Source organism: Trachemys scripta, chromosome 7, assembly GCF_013100865.1.
Source record: "Trachemys scripta elegans isolate TJP31775 chromosome 7, CAS_Tse_1.0, whole genome shotgun sequence".
NCBI classification, from domain to species: domain Eukaryota; kingdom Metazoa; phylum Chordata; order Testudines; family Emydidae; genus Trachemys; species Trachemys scripta.
Genome location: NC_048304.1, coordinates 87076150 through 87100251, shown reverse-complemented (window position 1 = coordinate 87100251; position 24102 = coordinate 87076150). Strand labels below are relative to the sequence as shown.

Below are 24102 nucleotides of genomic sequence, written 5' to 3'. Positions count from 1 at the left end.
ACCAGCTTCAGATTGCATCATTCATTGTTTTGCCTAAAAAGCAAGTACTGTCCAAACCCAGTCATAGATTTATTCATAGATCCAGTCAAAGATGTATTTTAGTAATTTCTGGTTTAAATTGAGATCCCTTCCCTTTATAACTCACTTATCCTCCGCCATTCCCAAGTCAAGGGTCGTATATACTGACCCAATAGCATATCTTGAAAACTAGAGCCAATCAACAATTTTAAGCATCATTTTCGTTCTCAGTGACCCAGAATTAGTAAAGTTTGACTACATTGATTTCAGAAGCATTTTGGCTGTAGAGCAGTGTTGCCATCTCCGCCCTCGTGCTGCCGGCTGCGTGGGCCTGCGGGCGCCGCAGTAGGACGGTAGGGGGCGCTGCGTCGCCCTCCGGCCTCCGGACTACACTTCCCAGAATGCAGCTGGCGCGGTGCTCTGTCTATAAGTAAAAGCGGAAACAAAAGAGCCAGCGAGTGAGAGCGGAGAGGATCCGGCCCCGGTCCCTCACGCCCTGAGCCCGGCCTCCGCCCGGAGCGACCGCACGCGCCCAGCTGGGGAGTAGCCGCCCGCCGCCGCCTCCCAGACCCCCGAGCCGGAGCGCGTCGCCGCCCGCAGTATCGCCCTCCATGGCGCTGAAGCGGATACAGAAAGTAAGTGCGGCCGCGCCGGGCCCTGCGGTTGGGAGCCGGGCGCCGGGCCTGGGGCTGAGCCGCGGGGAGCCCGGGCTGCGGGAGGCGGGCAGAGCTGGGTTCTGTGGGAACGGGCGGAGGGTTATGTCGAGGGCGAGCGGGGCCCCAGGGGAGTTGCGAGGGGAAGGAGCTGGGGTGGAGGGGAAAGGGAAGATCGTATTGTGGGAGCGGGGCTGGTGAGGGGAGAGGGAGGATCTATTGTAGGGGAAGCGGTTATGGGGGCGAGGGAGAACTGTAGGGAAAGGGCTATATGGGAGGGGAGCTGGTGAGGGGGAGAGAGGGAGGATCGTACTATAAGGGAAGCCGGTGGTAAGGAGGAAGGGAGGATTGTATAGGGCAAGAAAGGCTGTATGGGCGCCGGGGAGAACTTCGTGTGTCAGAGGATAGAATAATGGGTGTTGAATCTTGGCTGTAGTTCTGCTCCTCGGAGTAATGGGCTTTTCATGTCTTTGCTATACCAATGGGGATATCGATAGTTTATTGCTTCTGGAGACTGTTCTTTGTTTCTTCTCCCCCATGGAAATGGAATGTCAGTCTGTGGGTTGGAGGAGGATTGCCTGTAGCACAGTATAGTAATGATGCTTCGCAGCTGCAGGGCAATCTGGATAAAGTTTAACATTGTACAAACACTAGCCTTCACAAAGCCCAGGTGAGGTGGGCCGTTACAGTTGCCTTACAGTGGGGGAAACTGAGGCAGCAAGCAGTTGAAGGCTTGTGTGGAAATATTGTGTGGTGCTGACAGCAGGTGCCAACAATGCAGTTTAGTTTCAAATGTAAACAAGAGGGAACTGTGTTCAATGCCACTTCAGAAACTGCTTTAATTCTGGTCTGGCCAGCAACTGGCCTGAGGTTCCTTATCAGGTCAGTGGCAAAGCTGAGACTAGAATTTGGGAGTTTCTGTTTCTCAACCCTTACTTTTATTCACCAGATCATATTGCTTCTAGACAGGATCAGTGTTTTGGTGGAAGGATCATAGCAGTTCTGATACATCCTTCATTAATTTCAGAGGGACTTTGTGTGGGTGTAATTCTTCTTGTTCCCCTTGTTGGTAACAACTGCTCTCCTAAATCTTATTTATTTTTCTATCACATTCAGAGCCTGCTCAGTAAAGCAGCTTGCTACGGTACTTTAGTTGATCATTTCCTTCCCAGTGTTGCATACTGTGTGCAAAGGCTGACGGTGCCTCACTTTGAAGGAAGGGAACTATTTTACTTAGGCCATGTCTAGGTTACGGGTGCTACAATGCCATAGCTGTGTTCCTGTAACATTGTAGTGTATGTGCTTCCTAGAGCAATGGAAGGGATTTTTCCATCACTGTAGGAACTCCACCTCTGTGAGTGACAGAATTTATCACACCCCTGAGCACTATAGTTATGTCGACCTAATTTTTAAGCGTAGACCAGACCTCAGATAGTCCTGCCCCAAGGAGCTTATGAGCTTACAATCTTACAATCTTTTTGCTTTTGCTCCATTTGTACAGTGCCTAGCACAATGGAGTCTTTGTCCAGGACTGAGACACCTAAGCACTTTGATAATACAAATAATAATAACTAATATGCCACTTAGGTGCCCTGCTGCTGCCACATTAGTCTGACACAACTGCAATGGAAATATAGCTACTACTAACCACTGTGATGACTTCCTGGCTGTCATTCAGGGTATCTTGTCGTGGTCTATTTGAGGAGCATGTTTCTATCTGGCAACTTTATCACATGAAATGTACAACCTGGACATCTAGCAGGAACTCTGCACCAAGGAAAGAACAGTCCAGGTCAAGGCATGGCTGTTATGTCAAAGCAAAGTAAGCATAAATGTAGGGGGTTTTTGGTTTGGTGAGGGTGTAGCAGAGGGAGAATTCTTTCAGTCATTTATACGTTAGGCACCAACAATCAAGGAAAAAGCATGTGTGTAGGATATCCAATTTTTAATTAAAAAAAAAAAAAAAGAATGAGGAGTACTTGTGGCACCTTAGAGGCTAACAAATTTATTTGGGCATAAGCTTTCGTGGGCTAAACCCCACTTCATAGGATGTATGCAGTGGAAAATACAGTAGGAAGATATATATATACAGAGAACTTGAAAAAATGGGTATTGCCATACTAGTTCTAACGAGACTAATCAATTAAGGTGGGCTATTAGCAGCAGGAGAAAAAAAACTTTTGTAGTGATAATCAGGATGGTCCACTTCAAACAGTTGACAAGAAGGTGTTAGTAACAGTAGGGGGAAAATAGTTTTTACTTTGTGTAATGACCCATCCACTCAGTCTTTATTCAAGCCTAATTTAATGGTGTCCAGTTTGCAAATTAATTCCAGTTCTTCAGTTTTAATTTGTCATTAATGTCAGGGGATTGATCAAAATTACTATTGACAAATTTCTTATCTTGAGTGTAAGGCTTTACTGTTATGACTAGGGCTCCGTGTTTGTCATGGAGGTTGCGGAAGTCACGGATTCCGTGATTTCCTGTGACCTCCTTGACTCCAGCAGTGGCCCATGTGGCTGACCCCAAGGTTGCCCAAGCAGCTGGCCCTAGAACCAGCTGCTCAGGGCCCCGCTGCTGGAGTGGCTCCGGCGCCAGCCACTACTCTGGCAGCTCCGTGCAGCTGGCACTGGGGACAGCCCAAGCAACGGCCAATGCAACTGGCCTTGGATCGCCTCAGCAGCGGTCCTAGTAATGGCCAGAGTGGCCACTGGCCTCCCTGGGACCCCCCGCACAGTGGCAGCCGGAGCAGCTGCTGGGCCCCTCTTCCCCCCCTTGGTGGGCCCCCCTGGGGTGTCTGCTCCCACCCCCTTGTGGCGGCAGCACCCCCCCTAAAATTCAGTCCTGGGTATTTATGGTATAAGTCATGGACAGGTCATGGGCTGTGATTTTTTTTGTTTCTTGCCCGTGACCTGTTCATGACTTTTACTAAAAATACCTGTGATTACATCGTCGCCTTAGTTATGGGCTACTAGGTCAAAGGTAAAGTACAATCATATGAAGTACAGGTATCAGGCTATTATGCTGATGCAGAAATGCTATACTTTTGTACTTACAATTTTTTTGAGAATATAGCTAATTAATCCTGGTTTTCTGTACAATAATGTTCTATCCACAACTAGAAACATTGTCAACCTATTTGGCCCTTGAACATATCACAGATGAGTTTATAAATGGCATATGTAAATGTCAAGGATTTAAATGACAAAACTTTTTTTTTTTTTAAAAAAAACCCCACCTTTCTTTCCTAAATACTACTTGCCCTATCAGAATCACCTTTCATAACAGACATTTAGCTTTTGTTGCAATGAAAGACTAAGAAACATGGGAGCTCGGAATATTTATACATATAGCTTATCTAAGGTTATAAAACTGATACGTACTTCATCTTGCTATTGTTGATGCTGTGTAATTAGCGTTGTTCTTGTCTAACACTATTTTGCTCTGTTCACATGAATAATTGCTTGATTTCTGCATTACTTTATGGTTGATGGTGGAAATGAAGGTTGGTTATTCTGTAGCAACTAGTTAACATGCAGTTAGTGAAGATATGACTTCAAATGTACCAACTGATGAACGTAAAATCAAGAAATAAACGCACAGGTTGACTTGGGAGATCTAAATTCTATCTGTTGGGAGTCTATTCTGCCACAGACTGTATTTGTGGTGTTGAGCAAGTCATTTAGCCCTCTCTGCATCATTTTCCCATCTGTGAAATGTAAACAATTCCTGCCTACCTCACATGGGTTTTAAGGTTCACTTAAATGTTAGCATAGTGCTTTGAGGTCCTTGGATGGAAGGTACTTTATAAATGCAAAGTATGAGTGTATTTAAAGTTGTTTTGGTGTTACTCTAGTACTTTTTTTTAACCAGTTGCTGCCTTCGTTACAAATTGGGACTGCTTTAATGACAAATAGCCAGCACGCAAGTGGGAATGTCGAAATTGCTATCTTGGATCAGGTCCATTTAGTTCAGCATCCTGTCTCCCAACAGTGGCCAGTACCAGATGTATCAGAAGAAGATGCAGGAACCCAACAGTGGGCAGATTTGGGATATTTTGCCTCCCACGTTTGTTCTTATCCTGATCTCTAATATATGGAGGTGACTTAAACCCTGAAGGACGAGGCTTAATATCCCTCCCCAAATCATCATCAATCATGATAACTCTGGTCATCTTATCCATATAAATTTAAAATCCCTTTTTGAATCTTGCTAAATTTTTGGCCTGACTTTCTTTGGCAATGTTACAGTCTAATTATGCGTTATGTGCAAAAAGTATTTCCTTTTATCGGTTTTGAATTTGCCATGTTTTGATTTCTGTGAACGACCCCTTGCTCTTGTGTTATGAGCCAAGGAGAACAGACACTGAGGCAATTTATCTACATCAGTGGTTTTCAAAGTTCAGGTCATGACCCAGTACTGAGTTGTGGAATCCAAGGCACTGGGTCATCTTGCTCAGCACCCAGGAACCCTTGTGGCTGGCCAGTAAAAACTAGTAGTCCCTACCTGTTTTGACACTGCGCTGTGCCCCGGAAGCGGCCAGCAGCAGGTTCGACTTGTAGGCGGAGGGCCACGGGGCTCCGCACGCTGCCCCCGAGCACCGGCTCCGCACGCTGCCCCCGAGCACCGGCTCCGCACGCTGCCCCCGAGCACCGGCCAGTGGGAGCTGTGGGGGTGGTGCCTGCAGGCAAGAGCTGCGCGGAGCTGCTTGCGCGCCTCCGCCTAGTAGCAAGACCCGCTGGCTGCTTTCGGGGTGCAGTGCGGTCCACGGTGCCGGGACAGGTGGGAAGCTTTCCCCTGCACCCTAGCTGCGCCTCTGACCAGGAGCCGCTGGAGGTAAGCCCGGGCCCCAATGCCCTGCCCCAGCCCTGAGCTCCCCCAACCCCGGAGCGCCTTCTGCACCTCACCCCCTCATCCCTGGCCCCACTCCAGAGCCTGCACCCCCAGCCCAGAGCCCTGACCCCCTCACCCACTACGACCCCCCGCCCAAGTCCTGAGCCCCCTTCCACACCCTGAACCCCTCGTTCCTGGCCCCAGCCTGCACCCCAACCCTCAGCCCTCAGCCCCCTCCCACACTCCAAACCCCTCATCCCCAGCTCCGTGAGTCTCGGGCATCAACAATCTTCTTCAACTGGGTCTCCAGAGAAAAAGTTTGAAAACCACTGATCTATATCATTCTTTATCTTATATAACGTATATACTCAATCGTAAGCTGGATTGTTTATAAGTTGACCCAACCCATTCATAAGCTGACCCTATAATTCAGAGGTCAGCAAGCTTTGGCTCCTGGGCCATCAGGATAAGCCGCTGGTGGGCTGAGAGGGTTTGTTTACCTTGAGCGTCCGCAGGCATGGCGGTAAACCTAAGTAAACAAAGTGTCCTGGCGCGCCAGCTACTTATCCTGACGGGCCGGGACAGCAACTGGTGGAGAAATTTTGGCGGGGGGGAGAAGCTGGGAGTCAGGGGAGTAACCCCCTGTGACCACCTCCCACATAACCTCACCCCTAGCCCGGGACCCCCACACTCACCCCATTCCATCCCTTCCCACCTTATCTGGGGAGGGCCAGGAGAGGATGTCTGTGGCCTGGCTAGAGCTGCTCAGGCAGGTTGGGCGGCGCAGCTGCAGCCTGCTCCGGCGGGCCAGACCAGGCGGCGCGGCCACAGCATGTTCGAGTGGGCCGGGCAGCGTGGCCACAGCCTGCTCTGGGGGGCAGGGCTGAGCGGCATGGTTGTAGCCTGCCAGCCCTGGAGCTGCAGCTGCTTCGGAGGTGGGGGGGGAGAGCAGCGTGGCCAGAAGCGGAGAGACTCTGGCCTCGCCTCTTCCCTTCTGGCTCTGCTGGCTGTGCTGCCTCTCCTTGCTCCCTCTGTTTGGGAGAGGGGCTGTGTCCCACCTGTCCCTCTCTAGACCCGTTCATAAGCCGACCCCCTTCTCTGGTACTTCCCTTTTTTACTAAAAAAATTCGTCTTCTGAATGAGTATATGCGGTACTTTTATCATGTCTCCTTTCTAAGGTAAACAGTCACAATCTTCTCCCATCTTTTTTTTTTTATACGTGAGTTTTGCCAGGCCTTTGCTGAACCCCTTCTTAATTCTATGCTTTTGTTTGTGATGGGCTGATCAGTACCGCATGCAGTAATCCAAATGAGGGCCACAACATTGATTTTTATATAAAGACGTATTTTCTGCATTAATATGCATCCCATTTCTTATGTATCCATCTATTTTGAATCTTCCTTGTGTTGAAGTGAACACCACAACTTGTATGGTCAGAATATTTTAAGGAATAGCATCTGTTATGTGCTTGAATGACTTGTGAATAAATTTGCACCCCAAGAGCTTGTGCTGTCTACCTTGTTAGTATTTCAAAAGGGGGGAAATGAGAAGCTTAGTTTGGTTGTACAAGACTATCTTAACTACACAATTGTTTTTAATCTGAAATAACTCTGAAGAAATGCCAAAGGAGGAGTGTGACGAGGTGGATGAGACCTCAAAGTCCTGCCACGCTCATCCCAGGTAAGGAGCAGTTGGAGAGGTTGTCCAAATAAGCTAGAGGGGCTGCAGGGCAAGCAGCCAATCAGGGCCCAGTAGGGCCTTATAAAAGGAGCTCCAGAGACAGTTCAGTTCCTTGCTGGAGCTGGAGGGGTGCAGAGGGACTCCTGGCTGGCGAAGGGAACTGCAGCACAATGGACAGTTCAGTGCTAGTAGGGAACAGGGGAGCACAGAAGAGCTCCTGACTGGCTACTGGGCCTGAGCTTAGAAAAGTTAATATAATATATATGGAGATATACCTCTCTCATAGAACTGGAAGGGACCCTGAAAGGTCATCGAGTCCAGCCCCCTGCCTTCACTAGCAGAACCAAGTACAATCCCCCTCAAGGACTGAACACACAACCCTGGGTTTAGCAGGCCAATGCTCAAACCACTGAGCTATCCCTCACCCTTAGCAAAGGGCTCTTCTAAGGGGGAAGGCATCGGTGAAGGCTTGGGCCACGGGGAAATGGCCCAGAGAACTGAAGATAGTTTTACTAAAGGGACACGGTGGCACGTGGCTGCTGTTCCAAAGATTCCTGGGCCGGACCCAGAGTAGTGGGTGGGCCCTGATACCCCACATAGGCCACTGGGAAAGGGCCTACAATTGGACATCAGTAAATCTCCAGAAGGGGACTGAACTGTCAGGATGCCCAGCTGAAGACTGGGGCCAAACCAGACTAAGCAGGCAAAACCATTGCCTCCAGGGAGGAAGCCCTACGGGTACAGCCTGATGGCAGGGCTGGGACTGGTTTAAAGACCGCGGACACACCCAACCAGAGGGGGTGCTCATGAGAGGCAGATGCCAACCCCGTTACAAGTAGATATGGAAGGGCAGCTGAAGTTGCTAGGTCCAAAATTAGATACCTTTTTCTTCTTGTTTGGGAAGTGAAGATGATGGTTTTCTCAGGTCTCTTCCCCCTCCCCCTCTTTTCCCTAGCCAACACCTCACCCTCTGGAAATAAAAAAAAAAAAAAAGTGGGGGAGGTCATGTTGTGGGGCCTCAAGTCTATGGAGGTTGTCATAACTATAAAGGGAAGGGTAACAGCTGTCCTGTGTACAGTACTATAAAATCCCTCCTGGCCAGAGACTCCAAAATCCTTTTCCCTGTAAAGGGTTAAGAAGCTCAGGTAACCTGGCTGGCATCTGACCTAAAGGACCAATAAGGGGACAAGATACTTTCAAAGGGGGGGGGGGGGGGGAAGGCTTTTGTTTGTGTTCTTTGTTTGTGAGGTGTTCGCTCTCTGGACTGAGAGGGACCAGACATCAATCCAGGTTCTCCACATCTTTCTAAACAAGTCTCTCCTATTTCAAACTTGTAAGTAAATAGCCAGGCAAGGCGTGTTAGTTTTCCTTTGTTTTCTCAACTTGTAAAAGTACCTTTTACTAGAGTGTTTATCTCTGTTTGCTGTACTTTGAACCTAAGACTAGAGGGGAGTCCTCTGAGCTCTTTAAGTTTGATTACCCTGTAAGGTTAATTTCCATACTGATTTTACAGAGATGATTTTTACCTTTTTCTTTAATTAAAAGCCTTCTTTTTAAGAACCTGATTGATTTTTCCTTGTTTTAGATCCAAGGGGGTTGGATCTGTGTTCACCAGGAGTTGGTGGGAGGAAGGAGGGGGGATGGTTAATTTCTCCTTGTTTTAAGATCCAAGGGGTTTGGATCTGTATTCACCAGGGAATTGGTGAAAGGTTTCTCAGGGCTTCCCAGGGAGGGAATCCAATTGGGAAATGGTGGCAGCGGGACCAAAGCTAAGCTGGTAGTTAAGCTTAGAAGTTTTCATGCAGGCCCCTACATTTGTACCCTAAAGTTCAAAGTGGGGATACAGCCTTGACAGAGGTATATAGAGGGCCCTGTGCAAATAGAATTCAGTGAGGTCTTAATAGCTTTAGCAAGCACCTCAAATAACTCTGGGAAGAGCAAAGGGCTGGCAGATAACACAATGAAGTCACTTAGAAATTCATGTCTATCTAGACATACTGTCTCTGGCTAAGCTTGAGTGTTCTTATGACAACTAGAAATTTTATATCTTAAAAATAGCTATGGGACTTGGGAGTTCTGTGAAGTGTCTGCTCAGATTAATAGTTCTAATAACATCTATGTTAAAGATGGCAGTACCTACTAAGGAAATAGAGATGTAATATACAGTGAACATTAATAAGTGAACATATTTTCTTATTTTTTTTAGTGTTAGTTGGTGCTCTAACATCTTGCTAGTATCAGCATCATAGTTTCTGCTGTACCGTAACTTTTTCTGGGTGATCTATCCTGTAACACTGTTTCCAGACAAAGCACTTCTCAGAGGTGTACAGCACACAGGCTCCTAGAGCAAACTAATACCTGAAAAGAGGTATTCTGCACCATGGGAGAGGTATAGCTTGCTCATTCCAGCCTGCAAAATGTTAACCGCAATGCCTCATTAATAGTTTTCTTTGTATTGAATTATGATGCACTTGTCAGATGATAAAAAATAATCTGGGGAAAAAGGTAAAAAGTTTTATTTAAGCAACATGATATGAAGTGTTACTTAGTCTGTGTTAGGCTTCTTAAATTCATGGAGAATTAAGAATCATTACATTTTCATGCTAAGAGTATAAGCAATGCATTTAGACACTTGTGGGAAATTAATTTCAAAAGCAGATAAACCAGTAGTTGTCTAGGGGGAATCAATAGAAAGTGAGGTTGTGATGTATAATTACACACCAGCAAAAAATAAAAAGTGTAACTATAGTAAGCATGGGACATACACTTAGGTTTTAAATATTAGGGCAAGGAGGAGGGAAGGTTTTCAGTGGGATTTCTTATCTCTTTAGTATAAAAATTATAAAAACTAATCATGTTAATGATGATGGCTGATGGCATGGACTTCAGTCTTTTGTTAGTCTTCAGCAAAAAAAGACTGGATTGTGTAAATGGAACACTTGTTTGAATCCATAAATTCTAGGGCTGATCTCATGTTAGAGTATCTGGACTAAAGGATTTTATGGCATGTGCCCACATTATCAGAGCAATTGGTTATAATAACGCATATTGAAAGTATAATTTAAAATGAGCTATTAATCTTAAATATTTCAGCAGTCTTTCTGTAATGAACCAGTGGCTAATTAAGTATACTGATTGAGCATTGACTTCTTAGAATAGGAGATGGTGAAACCTTATTTGAAGGGAATGTTGCGTTTAATTTCTTCCCATGAAGTGAAAGTAACTATAAATGTTTCAATTACAATGCAGACAAGAAATGCAATGCTTCATACACCCCTTGTCACTTGCTCAATATACAATAGGCAGTGCCTCCACCAGCTGATCAGTGATCATGCCCTTGGGTATGCTTTGTTGTTAATAAATGACCATAGTCTCACTTTAAGGAACAACTAACTTTATTTTCCATCCCAAAAATTTGTTCATGAGCTCTTACACCCTTGGCAGCTATTGAGGTTCTGTTTCTAAACTTTTTAATTTATATTCAGTTTTTATTAACTGAACATGAATATAGTAGGCACTGATAGTGGCTTTCAGCAACAGCAGGTGGTTACCCAGTTTGCATAGACTTAAGATTGTTTGGACTTACCCAAAAAGCATTGCTTTATTTTTATTTTATACACCTCTACCTTGGTATAACGCTGTCCTTGGGAGCCAAAAAATCTTACCGCGTTATAGGTGAAACCGCGTTATAGTGAATTTGCTTTGATAGTGCGCAGCCCCGCCCCCCTGGAGCACTGCTTTACTGCGTTATATCTGAATTCGTGTTATATCAGGTAGCGTTATTTCAAGATAGAGGTGTGTATATGTGTGTGTGTGTGGGGGGGGGGGGTGACAGATACTGGAACATTTCATATATTCCCATTATATAGAAAAAATTGCACCCATCTCCTCCTGTTGTATGCACGTGTTCGCTGTTATGATTTAAAGTAATCTCTCCCATTTAATGCATGTTTTCTAAATCACTGTAATGAATCATTAACCCCTTCCATACTTTAATCAAGTTTTATTCCTGCTAGCAAGTTGGTAAACACACATTCAGTCCACTGTGACTGGAACTTCAGAAATCTTAACTCTCTAAGTTCAGAGAGAATACATCTCATGACCACCTGAGTCAGAACTTAACAAGGTTATCCTCCCATGTTACCATCCCTTTTTAGAAAAGAAAAAAAAAATAAAATGGAAACGGTGTTGATTCTGCCGTGTTCCTTTCCAGTCTTTCTTGTGTATGTGTGTATGTATATTTGTGTGTGTATATTTGCTTGTCCCAGTGGAACAAAATACTCAGACCTTACCACCAGCCTCTCCTAGTCCCACCCTAGAAAAAGTAGTAAACCAAAAACACCGCTAAAAACTTGATCTTAATCCTTTTTTTTCTAGGGCAAGGATCATGTCTTCCTATGTCTGTGTGTTATCTGTCACAGTGGCCTCTGCAAGCTAATACAATACAAATACTTCAAACATCATCTATGACATATAAAAGTGAGGGTAGAAAGATCGTGGGAAAGAGTGGAAAGGAACACGGCAGAATCAATACTGTTTCCATTTTATCTCTCTTCTTTTTCTAAAAAGGGATGGTAACATGCGTACCTAAAAAGGGATGATAACATAGCAGCGTACACGTGCTTATAATAGGAGGAGATGGGTGCAATTTTTTCTACATAATGGGAATGTATGAAATGTTCCAGTACCAGACTAAACCGTTTTAGTGACTGAACTAATATCTAATTGTTTATTAACTTTTAGGTGGGCAAGACTATTTGTAACTTTTTAATGGAAATGTACATTTCCCATCTGAGCAAAGTGTCTATTCAATCTAAACTTCTTAACATGACCTTGTTGATATACACAGTTACCTTATATGCAGTCACTTAGGTTTTTTGAGAACCTGTAGAGCAACAAACATTTCATTAAAGCTTTTGGTATGAGTCTTAATCTATAGACCTAATTGTACCTAAAGAAGTTACATATTCAAAAAATGAGACACAGGTTATTCCTTCATTATATTCCAAGTATGCATTTATGCAGGAAGGAGTCACTGTTAAAAATAGTTCTTATCATACTGTTCAGCGGAAAGATCTGTTTTATAGATATAGTCTGTCTTGTATATCGCACTCAATATATAGTCGGGTCTGAAATAATCACACTTATTTCACTGGCAGTTTATCTAAAGTGCAAAATACTGATACCCCTTTTGGCTGGAGCAGCTAGCCAAAAATTCAGTTTCTTGTGGGCTGTTCCAGTTAGGAGGAGATATTGATGATGGAGCCAGGTACCTTTGATGCATGCAGTCTTGTTTATTTACAAGGAATGTGCAAAATCCAATTTCACTGAACACAGAAGGAACAAAACAGGAAGCAGTTTCCTTGCTCACAGCCCCAAACCTCTTTTAGCCAGCACCAGATCCAAAACCTGTCTAGGCTTCTCTCAGGGTCACCCACCATGTTGGTCCAGGCTATATCTGGAGCTTCCTTCTGTTTCTGTATGCTTCTCTGCTGGTGTCCTTTCCCCTCCTCACTCCCCTTTTCAAACAATACCTGTTAAGCCCTGAGTAGTGGCCTTGGGTGTGCCTTTATTTTGGGCAGCGACATGGGCCCGTGGATTGATTTGGAGACTATTATTTTGAGAGCTTAACTGTTTCTACCATCTTAAATGAAAAGCAGTGGTTAAGCCTCATTGAAGCTGATGCGTGTAACCCAGCCTATATTGATAAAAAAACAAGATGGCTATCAGTGTCTATGTAGCCATTAATTTATCAGTATATCTGTAAATGATTGGAATTGCTGTTTAAAGTTTGTTTAAGTTGATCTTGGAGTAGAAGTTTAAATTTGATCTTAACTAATCACACAACATTTATGTGAATTAAGTAAGAGTACACTTCACAGTGATGGATGATACCAAGTGTCTGTTAGTTTGAAGAAAAAAAATGGACCATCTTAATGGAAGGACACAAAGGAATGATGAAGTCTTCCAAAAGAGCTTAAATTACTAAATGAAAAGGTAAACCACAGGAAATACATCCTTTCCTATGGTGCATCTGATGCTTTCATAAAGCAGTCAGTTAAGTTTTCCAGTATGGAAATTCCTAATACTAATGACTTTGTATTCATTCCCTTGCTTTTCTACCTTGGGGAAAACCCACAAGCACTCCTCTGGTACTCTCTTGCCTCCCCTTGCACTAGCACTGCTCTTACTGTTCTATCACTGATGGAAATGCTAATGTAGACCAGGCACCGGAGCTTGTTCTCCAACCTTGCTCAGAGCGGTAACTTCTAAACCCGATCTAGGCTTATAGTTCCTCCAACAATTGGAGCAATGCTGAAATGCCTCTGTAGGCACAGTCCTAAAGATCAGGAAAGCAAATTGGAGATGTATTCAGAATAAGTTTATCTGGCAGTGCTTAATTGGCATTACAAGTCTACAGGAAAGTGTGCTCCTGAGTCAGTGGTGGGAGAAAAACTTGGACTGTGTAGGGATAATTTCGGAAAGGAAGTGTGAAGTCAGCAATTGTACAAAAAGCTTTGGGAAACCTCCAGGAGTTTGAGATCTTTACCATAAGGAAGATAAGTTGCAATATCCATGGCATCTAAATATATTGGGGAAGTAAATCAGGGTGGATTTAACTGCAGTTTATTCATGCTGCTCCTTAAAATTCAGTTGTTAGATAGCAATTGGTAAGTATTTGTTTATAAATTCTCCTGTACCGTGTTCCTGCAAAATATTGCCCTTTGCTATACATGGTGTTACTGCTCATATTTTGCTTTTACTTGTCATCTTAAGCATGATAAATAAGTTTTGTATCTTCATACCCTTTCTTTATAACCAATTATATGTAGAGGATTATAACCACAAGATTTTAGCCTAATAATGCCTTTATGAACATACGCAGAGAAAATAGAGGGATTGGTGGAAGTGTAAAAAAATTTAAATTACTCTCTTGAGAAATGCAAACACTTGTTAACCTTTCTGCTACTAGGAACAAACCAGCTAATCCTCCCAAGTAGGGAACAGACTCATGACATGTTGAGTTCCTGCATGATAGTTGAGTTCCGCTGTGGTCCTCACCTCTACTTTGAAACGGATTAAGGGCTGCTTTACACTGGAAATTTACATCAGTATAGCTATGTCTCGCAGGGGTGTGAAAAATCCACACTCCTGAGAGACATAGCTATGCCGACCTAAGCCCCAGTGTAGACAGCGGTAGGTTGACAAAATAATTCTTCCATCAATTTACCTACTGCCTCTTGGGACAGGTAGATTGACTACAACGATGGGAGAACACTTCCCATCACTGTACTGCGTGTCAACACTGAAGCGCTACAGCAGCGCAGCTGCAGTGCTTCAATTGTGTTGCTGTAGCATTTTAAGTGTAGACAAACCCTAATGTTCTGTCTACCTGGTTAGCTAAAAACCACACTGGCTATGCTGGTGAAACTCCCTAATGAAGACATGTTGCACAGATATAAATTGTGTCTTGTAATGATACAGATTATTCTGCATTGAAACCATGTTAATTTGCATCATTGCAAGTCATGGTTTATATCTGTGCAGCTACACTAAACACTTGCACCCATGTAACTACATGGAAGGCTAAAAAATCAGTGTAGACAAGGATTTAAAGAAAGCGGTTAGTACAGCAGTCTTTATACATCTATCTGTTATTAAAGGGTGAATATTTTTTTATGATGTGTTCTTGAAAAGATGTTAATTGTGGCCCAGTTTGACCAGCCTCCCAAACGACACTAGGCTGGATCAATATGCTTTGGAGTCTCTTCATAAATGTGTGGAAGAATCTGAGACCTGGCTTACGCTAGGAAATTAGGTCAGTATAACTATGTGGCTCGGCATGTGAAAAATCCACCCTCCTGAGCGATGCAGTTAAACTGACCTGTAGCCTGTGCTAGATCAATGGGAGAATTCTCCTGCCTTTTGGGGAGATAGATTACTGACAGAAGTGGAAGAACCACTCTTCATTGAAGTGCTACAGGGCGTAGCTTCAGTGGTTTATGTATAGACATACCCTTAGGGCATGGCTACACTTGCAGATGTAGAGTGCTTTGAGTTAAACCAGCCTTCATAGGGCGTAGTAAGGAAAGCGCTGTAGTCTGTCCGCACTGACAGCGCACTGGGGTGGCCACATTAGCAGCTCTTGCAACGGCCACAGAGAGCAGTGCATTGTGGTAGCTATCCCAGCATGCAGGTGGCTTCAACAAGCTTTTCAAATGGGGGGTGGAGTGGAGTGTGACAGGGAGTGTGTTGTGCGTATGTGGGGGGAGAGAGAGTGGGTTTGGGGGGGGGGCTGAGAGCATGTTAGCATGCTGTCTTGTAAGTTCAGACAGCAGCAGACCTCCCCCACCCCGCCACTCTCTCTTGCACAGTATTCCACAGCAATGGTTGCTTTGTCTCAGAGCAGATAAGCAGCTGGCTGTCAAACGGAGCTTTCAAAGGGCATATCCAAAACAATGACTAAAGTGCCCACTTGACTTAAGGGGATTATGGGACATTTCCAGAGGCTGATCAGAGCGCAGTAATGCAACACCTCGTTCACACTGACGCTGGGGCGCTCCAGCGGGGGTGCATCAAATGTTATTCTACTTGCCGAGGTAGAGTATCAGGAGTGCTGTAGCCGTGGAGTCAGAGCGTTCTACATGCCTTGCCAGTTGCGGATGGGTAGTGAGCTGCCCTGGGGCTCCTTTAATGCGCTGTAACTCGCAAGTGTAGCCAAGCCCTTAGTGTTCAGTAATTTTTTCTCTGTTTTTGAATGTTACCAATTAGCAATACTTCCTTTTGTACGGTTTTGCAAGCAGTCTTTTTAGGGTTTTTGTCGAAGTTGTCGACAAAACTTTTGTCTTACACGGGTGCTTTAAAAAAAGCCCGCCGCGAAAGACAAAAGCTTTGCCGACGTAAGTGGCAGTGTGAACATGGCTTTGTTGGCAGGAGCGCTCTCCTGCCGACAAAGCTAATGCCGCTCACGGGGCTAGAAGTATTTTGTCGGCAAAAGTGCCGATAAAGTACGTTTACACACGCTGACTTTTAGTGACATGGCTGTGTCGCTAAACCTTGGATAAGATTTCCGCAACTCCTGTGCTGTAGCTACTGCTGCTTGCCTCTTGATACTATATAGTATGTTCAATGTGAAGGGTATCTACACTGATTTGAGTGGAGATTTGAAGGCTCCAAGATCCAGTCCTCTTGATTTTCATTTAATGGTGTAGATAGTAGATCAGGAAAAAGTGCTCTGTGTGAATAAACTTTTTAAACACAATAGGCCATTTTAGTGTTCAGCTCTTAACACTGGCAAACCAGCAGTCCCCCTGACTCCTAATTGGGGAATCTGGGCTGTCCTAGTCTGTAACAAAGGGTAATATTTTCAAAGGAGCCTAGGCAGTTTAGGAGCCCCAAGTATTTTAAACTCTTTGAAAATTTTACCTTAAATTTCAGTCTCACCTAGAATAACTACTGTGATATGGTCACTTTGTATCACAATACGACCTTGATTAGATTATAGCTTGGCCTGGCCTTCCATGTGTAGAGGCTCAAACTGTTGTCGTTTTACTAAATTGAGTTAGTATGTTTGGTCCTGCCTACTCAGGTAAGGCCAAACCATGTTTTATTCATAGATTATTGACTTAATAGTATATACAGGCTCTGTCTGAACTTGCTCTGATCAAAGGTATAGCTTATTTGCTTTGGGTTTACTATTCTTTCCCAAGCACAGGAGTTTTCTTAATGGTTCCCGCATAATCCACACATTCATGCAATGGGTCATTTTTGAGGATATCTTTATTTATTCATCTTCACTAAGAAAATATTGCAAATTTTTTTAACCAGTTCTAGGTCTGGTACAGTGGAACCGAAGGGAGCCATATCTGGACTTGCTCTTACCATGGTTTTAGCTAAAACTGCTGAAAACCAGTCTAATTGAAACTTTTTTAAAAACTATTCTTAAAAAATGTCTGCCTGCTTGTGCTGCAGCCTTTATAAATTCTAATACCAATTTATTAAAACCAGTGAAAAATATTTTTGTAAACTGTCCCAGTGTTAAGGCCTTGCAGGAAATGACTTCCTTAGCAACATAAAGCACCATTTCAGATTGGTCTGAATAAGTACATTAAAATGTTTGCCTAACAGCTGTAGGTAATGTATTGACCACATGTGCACAACTTCAGTCTGCAACAGGAGGAGATACTTCTGTATCAGAATAATGGCCCCACTACTATGTTACCCTGCATCTGTGTCATGCTGTTTGGAGTGGCTCATGAATGAGAGTGCTAACCTCAGGGTAGACTGTCAAAAGGCAGGGCAGAAACCCCAAACTGCTTGTGTTCTATAGTTAGTTTTCACCAACCCAGTAAAAATTGTGACCGCCTAAAGCACTATAACCAGTCTTATCATGGAATCACAGCAGTTCCCTTGGGCATTCCAGTCTATTTTGCCATCCAGGCAAGCTGGGCTGTGTGATTGATGGTCATTTTATACGAAAAATCACAACCATATTCAGATTACTCCCAGTCGCAAAGGACCAGTCACTTACCCCCGGTCAGTTGTACTCAGATCTCAAACCAAAGACAATGCCTGCGGCCAATCCTGTAATAAATAAGATTTATTAACTAAGAAAAAAAAGGAGTTTACAAGGTTAAAATGGGAAACATACATACATAAATGAGTTACATTAACTTTTTAAATCTAAGACTGTATGCTTCCATAATAACTGCTTTATATGTCCTTTAGGGCTGACCCATTTCCAGTAGCATGGGGATCTCTTGCTTATGTTTAGGAATCTCCAGGAAAGGTTCATCCTACCTAATAAATCTCCTTGAGATTGGGGGCAGGAGGAGAAATGCATAGGAAGAGAGTGACTGAATTTTGGTGCCAACTATTTGCTCTTTTATTTTCTGTCAATTGAGGCGTCTCCAAAAGGACATTTATATCAGACTTAAGATGTTTGCTAGATGTAACAAACTGGCAAAATAGAACAGGGTGAAAAGCTCAGCAGCATAGCCCAGTGATCAGATCTCTTCAAATATAATATAGTCTAACTGCAGTGATGATCTTAAAACATCAGCACTGAATCCAGTTAATCTTCAAAACAAATTAATTGCATATATTGAATGCTCCTGCTGATCTCCTTTCTGAAACTAGTTGTTTTGCATGTGTCTGATTTCCAGAACAGGTTGGTATTTTTGACTGGCTTTAATAAGTAGGACCTAGAGAAATTTCTCCTCTAATGACTAAGTTTAAAGATTGCCTTGATGCGTGCATTTAAGTGACTCAGATGCTGGGATAAATAGATTTGTTTCCAATTCAAATCCTAATCTTAGAAACAGTTGAGCCTTTGCTAGCAATTTTTGAGTGGGAAGAGAGTCAGTAGTAAAGCCGCATCCACAGATTCTACTTAGGGAATAGTATGGGAAGCATTTGCAGACCTCCTTTTATTTTATTCTCAAACTTGTACCTTTAAAAGTCAGTTAGCCACTTGAGTGACCTGTGCCCTAGCATGCTCTATTACTAGCCAGGCAATTTTAGGAAGAGTATCTTTTTAAAAATACTTTTTATTAAAATAACCAGACCAATCAGTAGAGGATATCGGGATATGGGAATCTTTTGTTTATGTTTAGTGGAATTGCATGGAAACCCAAAACTGGGATAGGATTATAAATCAAGACAACAGTTAAATATAGTCTAAGGACCCATAGTGATTCTTTTTAGATCTCCCCATTAAATGTTGCCTTCAAAAACATAAGGCTTACATTATTAATGTATTAGTAGAAGCAAAACTCTTATTAGCAGCGAGTAGGAAAAATAATACACTAGAAATTAGGACACAGCATTAATGGAGAACTTAACATATCAAATTAAATTCAACACCGAAATCAAACCAACATTATTGAAATGCCTGGCTTCCTTTGTGTCTCACCTTCAAAGGTGGTAAAACACATAAAAAGAAGCTTTTTCAGTGTGTTTAAAAAGAGGGTGGTTGTCACAACCTCCAATAAGGAGGACTATTGATAGCAGCAAGGGACAAGGAAGACATACCTAATATTCCCTTTTGGAAAGGCTATATCTAAGGACTAAAATAAAAACATGAATAGCAAGGAAGGGTAAATTAGCCAAGATTGATATTTTTCACTACTAAAGGGTATAAAGTGATACTTGTAAAATACTCTATGAAGATTTCTATTCAATTTTAACCTTTCTTGTTTTGTAAGTAATACTGAAAAATAAAATTTAGGGAAGTAAAGAAGCTGTTTATACAGAAACATCAATGGGAGGCTAAATTCTGCTAGCTTTCAGGTTCATTTATGAGCATTCTTAATAATAGTACATTTGTGGAGCACCTTTTGGGAAAATCAGACATTTTACAAACTAGTTTAGATCAATTGATGTACACGGATGGGGCCAAGATTAGATCATGCAAAACATTGCAAAGTTAAAGGAACACTCAGTTAAGCATTTACAATTTTTCCTGAATACTTTAAATAATTGAACTTAAAATAACAATCTTAATTTTTTTTGTCTTCTACAGTGAAATGTCAAGTGTAATCGATTTATTTATAATTTGCAGATCTATTTTACATGTCAGTAGCACAGTACTGCAGTTCTTGCATTGCAAACACTGCAGGGAATGTTTATCTATTTGGGAAAATTTTCAATTTTCACTGGCACTGACATTTCTATTGTTTTTTGTTTTTAAATGTCATAGATGTCTTATTTTAATGTAACTATGATTAGAACTGAATTTGGCTTGATTCTTGGTTACCTCATTTTTCCTTGTAAATATATTTTTAATCATTTACAATATTTTAATGTTTCTCATAGGAACTAAGTGATCTACAACGTGACCCACCTGCCCACTGTTCTGCAGGGCCTGTTGGAGATGACTGTAAGCAATTAATAATTTACTGCAGAGGTCTTAGTATATTTTTGTCTGAGGGAGGGGAAAAATTGTCTAAAAACTTAATGTGCTTTGTCTTTCAGTGTTCCATTGGCAAGCAACTATTATGGGACCTGTAAGTATGTAATTCGTATAATTGAAATAATCCCCAAACCCCTTAGAAAGTAGGCCTAAGGTTTTGACTTCTCTGACTGTGGAAAGGATTCATGTTCACACAAGCATTTGAGCACCTATAAGCAACATAGTTTTGGATTGAACTATCAGATATTCAGGTTAAATATTTTGGGAAAACTTTTTGCTATTCTAGTAGTTTAGTACTTAGAGTATTCTACATATTCCACCTACTTTGCTACACTTGACTTTCACTTTCAGTAAAACTTAAAAAAAATCCCTCCTTTTGCTCATGAAACTAAAAACAATTTAAAGGTAAACATCAGTCTACATTGAACCTTTGGTTTACTGTTCAGTTTTCTAAACGAAAAGCCTGTTTGTTTTTTCATGGATGATCAATTAAATACTGTTATATGTTAGCTTCATCAGTCCAAATGGAAAACTATTATAGTAATTCATTTAGTAGTTCTAAATAGAATTGTGATGGCACAGGGTGTGCTTGGGCCTTTAAATGGTTAAAGTTCCTCCCATTCCTGTGATGTGATTATACCAAAAACAGAGCAATTTTTGGACTTGTAGTACTGCAATCATGGAAACCATAGGCTGCAGGATATAAAAGATCTGCTTTCTTCAGTCTGAAGAACGTCTGGGAGATGTTAGGATTTGCTGTAAGGCTCTCTCCACAGTAGGTGATTAGGGAAGGGCAAAAGTGCTAACTTTGTCAAACGAAAAGTGCTAAAGAATAGAAAGAAGCCTGAAAAGGAAGCCTGAAGAGGATCTGAGCAAAGGACTGTTTGGGAGAAATACATAGAGTGAACCTCTGAGGGAAGAGAAGTTTACCCAGACCCTGATAAGGGGATCATAGCCCAGATGTCTTTCCTTTTGGACTTTTTGTTACCACAGAAAGAGGATTTTTGGTTCCGTTGGAGGGCTAAGCCATCGAACCTACCGGGGAAACTGAGGCCCTAGCCAAATCTGATGACAAGAAGGTGAGCAGCAGCAGCATTACATGGTGAAAAGGAGAAAAAGGGAGTTGACTACTCTAGGACAACTTGTTTCAGCATATTTCAATACAACTCCTGCCTCTCAGGAAAAGGATTAGGTCTTAATCTACCAATGGAATGTTAGAACCTGTTGTCTAACTGTGTCACTTGGTGGTTTTATCCATTGACCCAGAAGCTCTGTGACTGACTGACTTGGGCCTGCTTTATTAATAGTGGATTCATATTCACACGAGCTGAAGTTACCCTTCTGGTTTAATGACTGCTTCCTTTCTTCTACCCCCTTTGCGCTACTGAAAGGTGAATGGCAAAACTGTGAAGGGACATAGAGTTCAGATGAAACCCCATTAACAATGCTGTGAGACTTGTTCAACACAAAAAATGGAGGAAGTGGAGGAAATTTTTTAAAAGAAAGATAGAATTTGTCCCAATAGAATTACCTTGACAACCTGAATAACACACACATCTTAATCCAGTCCCCCGCCCTTTGCAGTTCACCTTTAATATCCTGTAGCAGAAACATTCTTTTCTCTCCATGTATTGAACTTGCACAAGAATGAAGATGTACTTCTCTAGTGGAGAATGGGAACAGATCCCTTTTCCGTCCATCTTCCATTCATATCGGGCATTAAGGAAGGCCATGATATCAGCATAATGCTCTTGATACTGAGAGACACGTGAAAAATGACATATTCTAAATGCTCCCATTTCCTGCTGGACTGTAGAAAACACAGGACTAAAATTCACCTTCAGAATTAATGTCCCATGTCTGGACGTAGGATGACTTGTATGCTACTTTTGGGTCCACCCAGGGTAAATATTTCACATTGGTTATGTTTCAAATGACAAGTCTGGATGGGTAAAGTATCTCTCTAGATACTAACTTTCAACCAGTAGTAAACTTTTACAGGTACAGTTAAAACAGCAACAAAAAACTAGGGTTGTCGATTAATTGCAGTAACTCATGCAATTAACTCAAAATTAACTGCAATTAAAAAAATTAATTGCGATTAATCACACTGTTAAACAATAGAATACCCATTGAAATTTATTAAATATTTTGGATGTTTTTCTACATTTTCAAATATATTGATTTATATTACAGAACAGAATACAAAGTGTACAGTGCTCACTTTATCTTTGATTACAAATATTTGCACTGTAAAAATGATAAACAAAAGAAATAGTATTTTTCAGTTCACCTCATACAAGTACTTTAGTGCAATCTCTATCGTGAAATTGTAACTTGCAAATGTAGATTTTATTTTTCAGTTACATAACTGCACTCAAAAACAAAACAATGTAAAACTTTAGAGCCTACAGGTCCACTCAGTCCTATTTCTTGTTCAACCAATTGCTAAGACAAACAAAATTGTTTACATTTACGGGAGATACTGCTGCCTGCTTCTTATTTACAATGTCACCTGAAAGTGAGAACAGGTGTTCGCACCTGTTTTGTAGTGATTGAAGCATGAAGAAGCATACGAATGTTTAGCATAGATGGCACATAAATACCTTGCAACGCCGGCTACAAAACAGGCATTGCAAGGTATTTATGTGCCACCTATGCTAAACATTCGTATGCTTCTTCATGCTTCAATCACTATTCTGGAGGACATGCTTCCATGCTGATGATGCTCATTAAAAAAATAGTTTAAGTAAATTTGTGACTGAACTCCCTGGGGGAGAACTGTGTGTCTCCTGCTCTGTTTTACCCGCATTCTGCCATATATTTCATGTTATATCAGTCTCGGATGATGACCCAGCACATGTTTGTTTTAGGAACACTTTCACTGCAGATTTGACAAAATGCAAAGAAGGTACCAATGTGAGATTTCTAAAAATAGCTACAGCACTCAACCCAAGGTTTAAGAATCTGAAGTGCCTTACAAAATCTGAGAGGGAAAAGGTGTGTAGCATGCTTCCAGAAGTCTTAAAAGAGCAACACTCAGATGCGGAAACTACAGCACTCAAACCACCAAAAAATAAAATCAACCTTCTACTGGTGGCATTTGATTCAGATGATGAAAATGAACATGAGTCGGTCTGCTCTGCTTTGGATTGTTGTCGAGCAGAACCCGTCATCAGCATGGGGACCCCTCCTCTGGAATGGTGATTGAAGCATGAAGGGACATGTGAATCTTTAGCACATCTGGCATGTAAATATCTTGTGACGCTAGTTACAACAGTGCCATGCATACGCCTGTTTTCACTATCAGGTGACATTGTAAACAAAAAGCAGGCAGCATTATCTCCTGCAATGTAACCAAACTTGTTTGTCTGAGCGATTGGCTGAAGTAGGACTGGGTGGACTTCATAGGCTCTAAAGTTTTACGTTGTTTTATTTTTGATTGCAGTTATTTTTTTACATAATTCTACATTTGTAAGTTCAACTTTCATGATAAAGAGATTGCACTAGAGTACTTGTATTAGGTGAATTGAAATATACTATTTTTTTTACCGTGCAAATATTTGTAATAAAAAATAAGTATAAAGTGACCACTGTACACTTTGTATTCTGTGTTGTAATTGAAATCAATATATTTGAAAATGTAGAAAACATCCAAAAATATTTAAGTAAATGGTATTCTATTGTTTAGCAGTGCAATTAATAGCGATTAATTTTTTTAATCACTTGACAGCCCTACACAAAACATTAGCGTTCATAACCTAACTATTAGATTGTAAATTGTAGATTTGGCAGAATTCTTTTTTTATGATTTTGACTTATTATTTTAAGAACCTTTTTATTTTTATTAATTTAAACTTTCACTTACCTGGTAAAAGTAAAGCTTTCTAACCATTAAAACACAAATTGTCAATGTCACATGTCAAAATATACAAAGTGAATATCTTAAATTAAACTCTCATAAGTTCTCAAGCAGCATTTTTCTCACTTTGCCTATATGTACGT

At 41.9% G+C, this 24102-nt stretch overlaps 1 protein-coding gene across 2 annotated transcripts in view; it reads left to right on the top strand.

Moving 5' to 3' along the window:
- The first annotated feature begins 460 nt into the window (after window positions 1-460).
- Window positions 461-24102, top strand: part of UBE2D1 (ubiquitin conjugating enzyme E2 D1) — a 36900-nt gene continuing 13258 nt past the window's right edge. For both annotated transcript variants that reach the window (XM_034775950.1, XM_034775949.1), the window contains exons 1-3: window positions 461-653; window positions 20001-20064; window positions 20160-20191. In XM_034775950.1, coding sequence (XP_034631841.1) covers window positions 630-653; window positions 20001-20064; window positions 20160-20191 — 120 coding nt within the window. In that variant the 5' untranslated portion in view covers window positions 461-629. The remainder of the gene's footprint in view (window positions 654-20000; window positions 20065-20159; window positions 20192-24102) is intronic.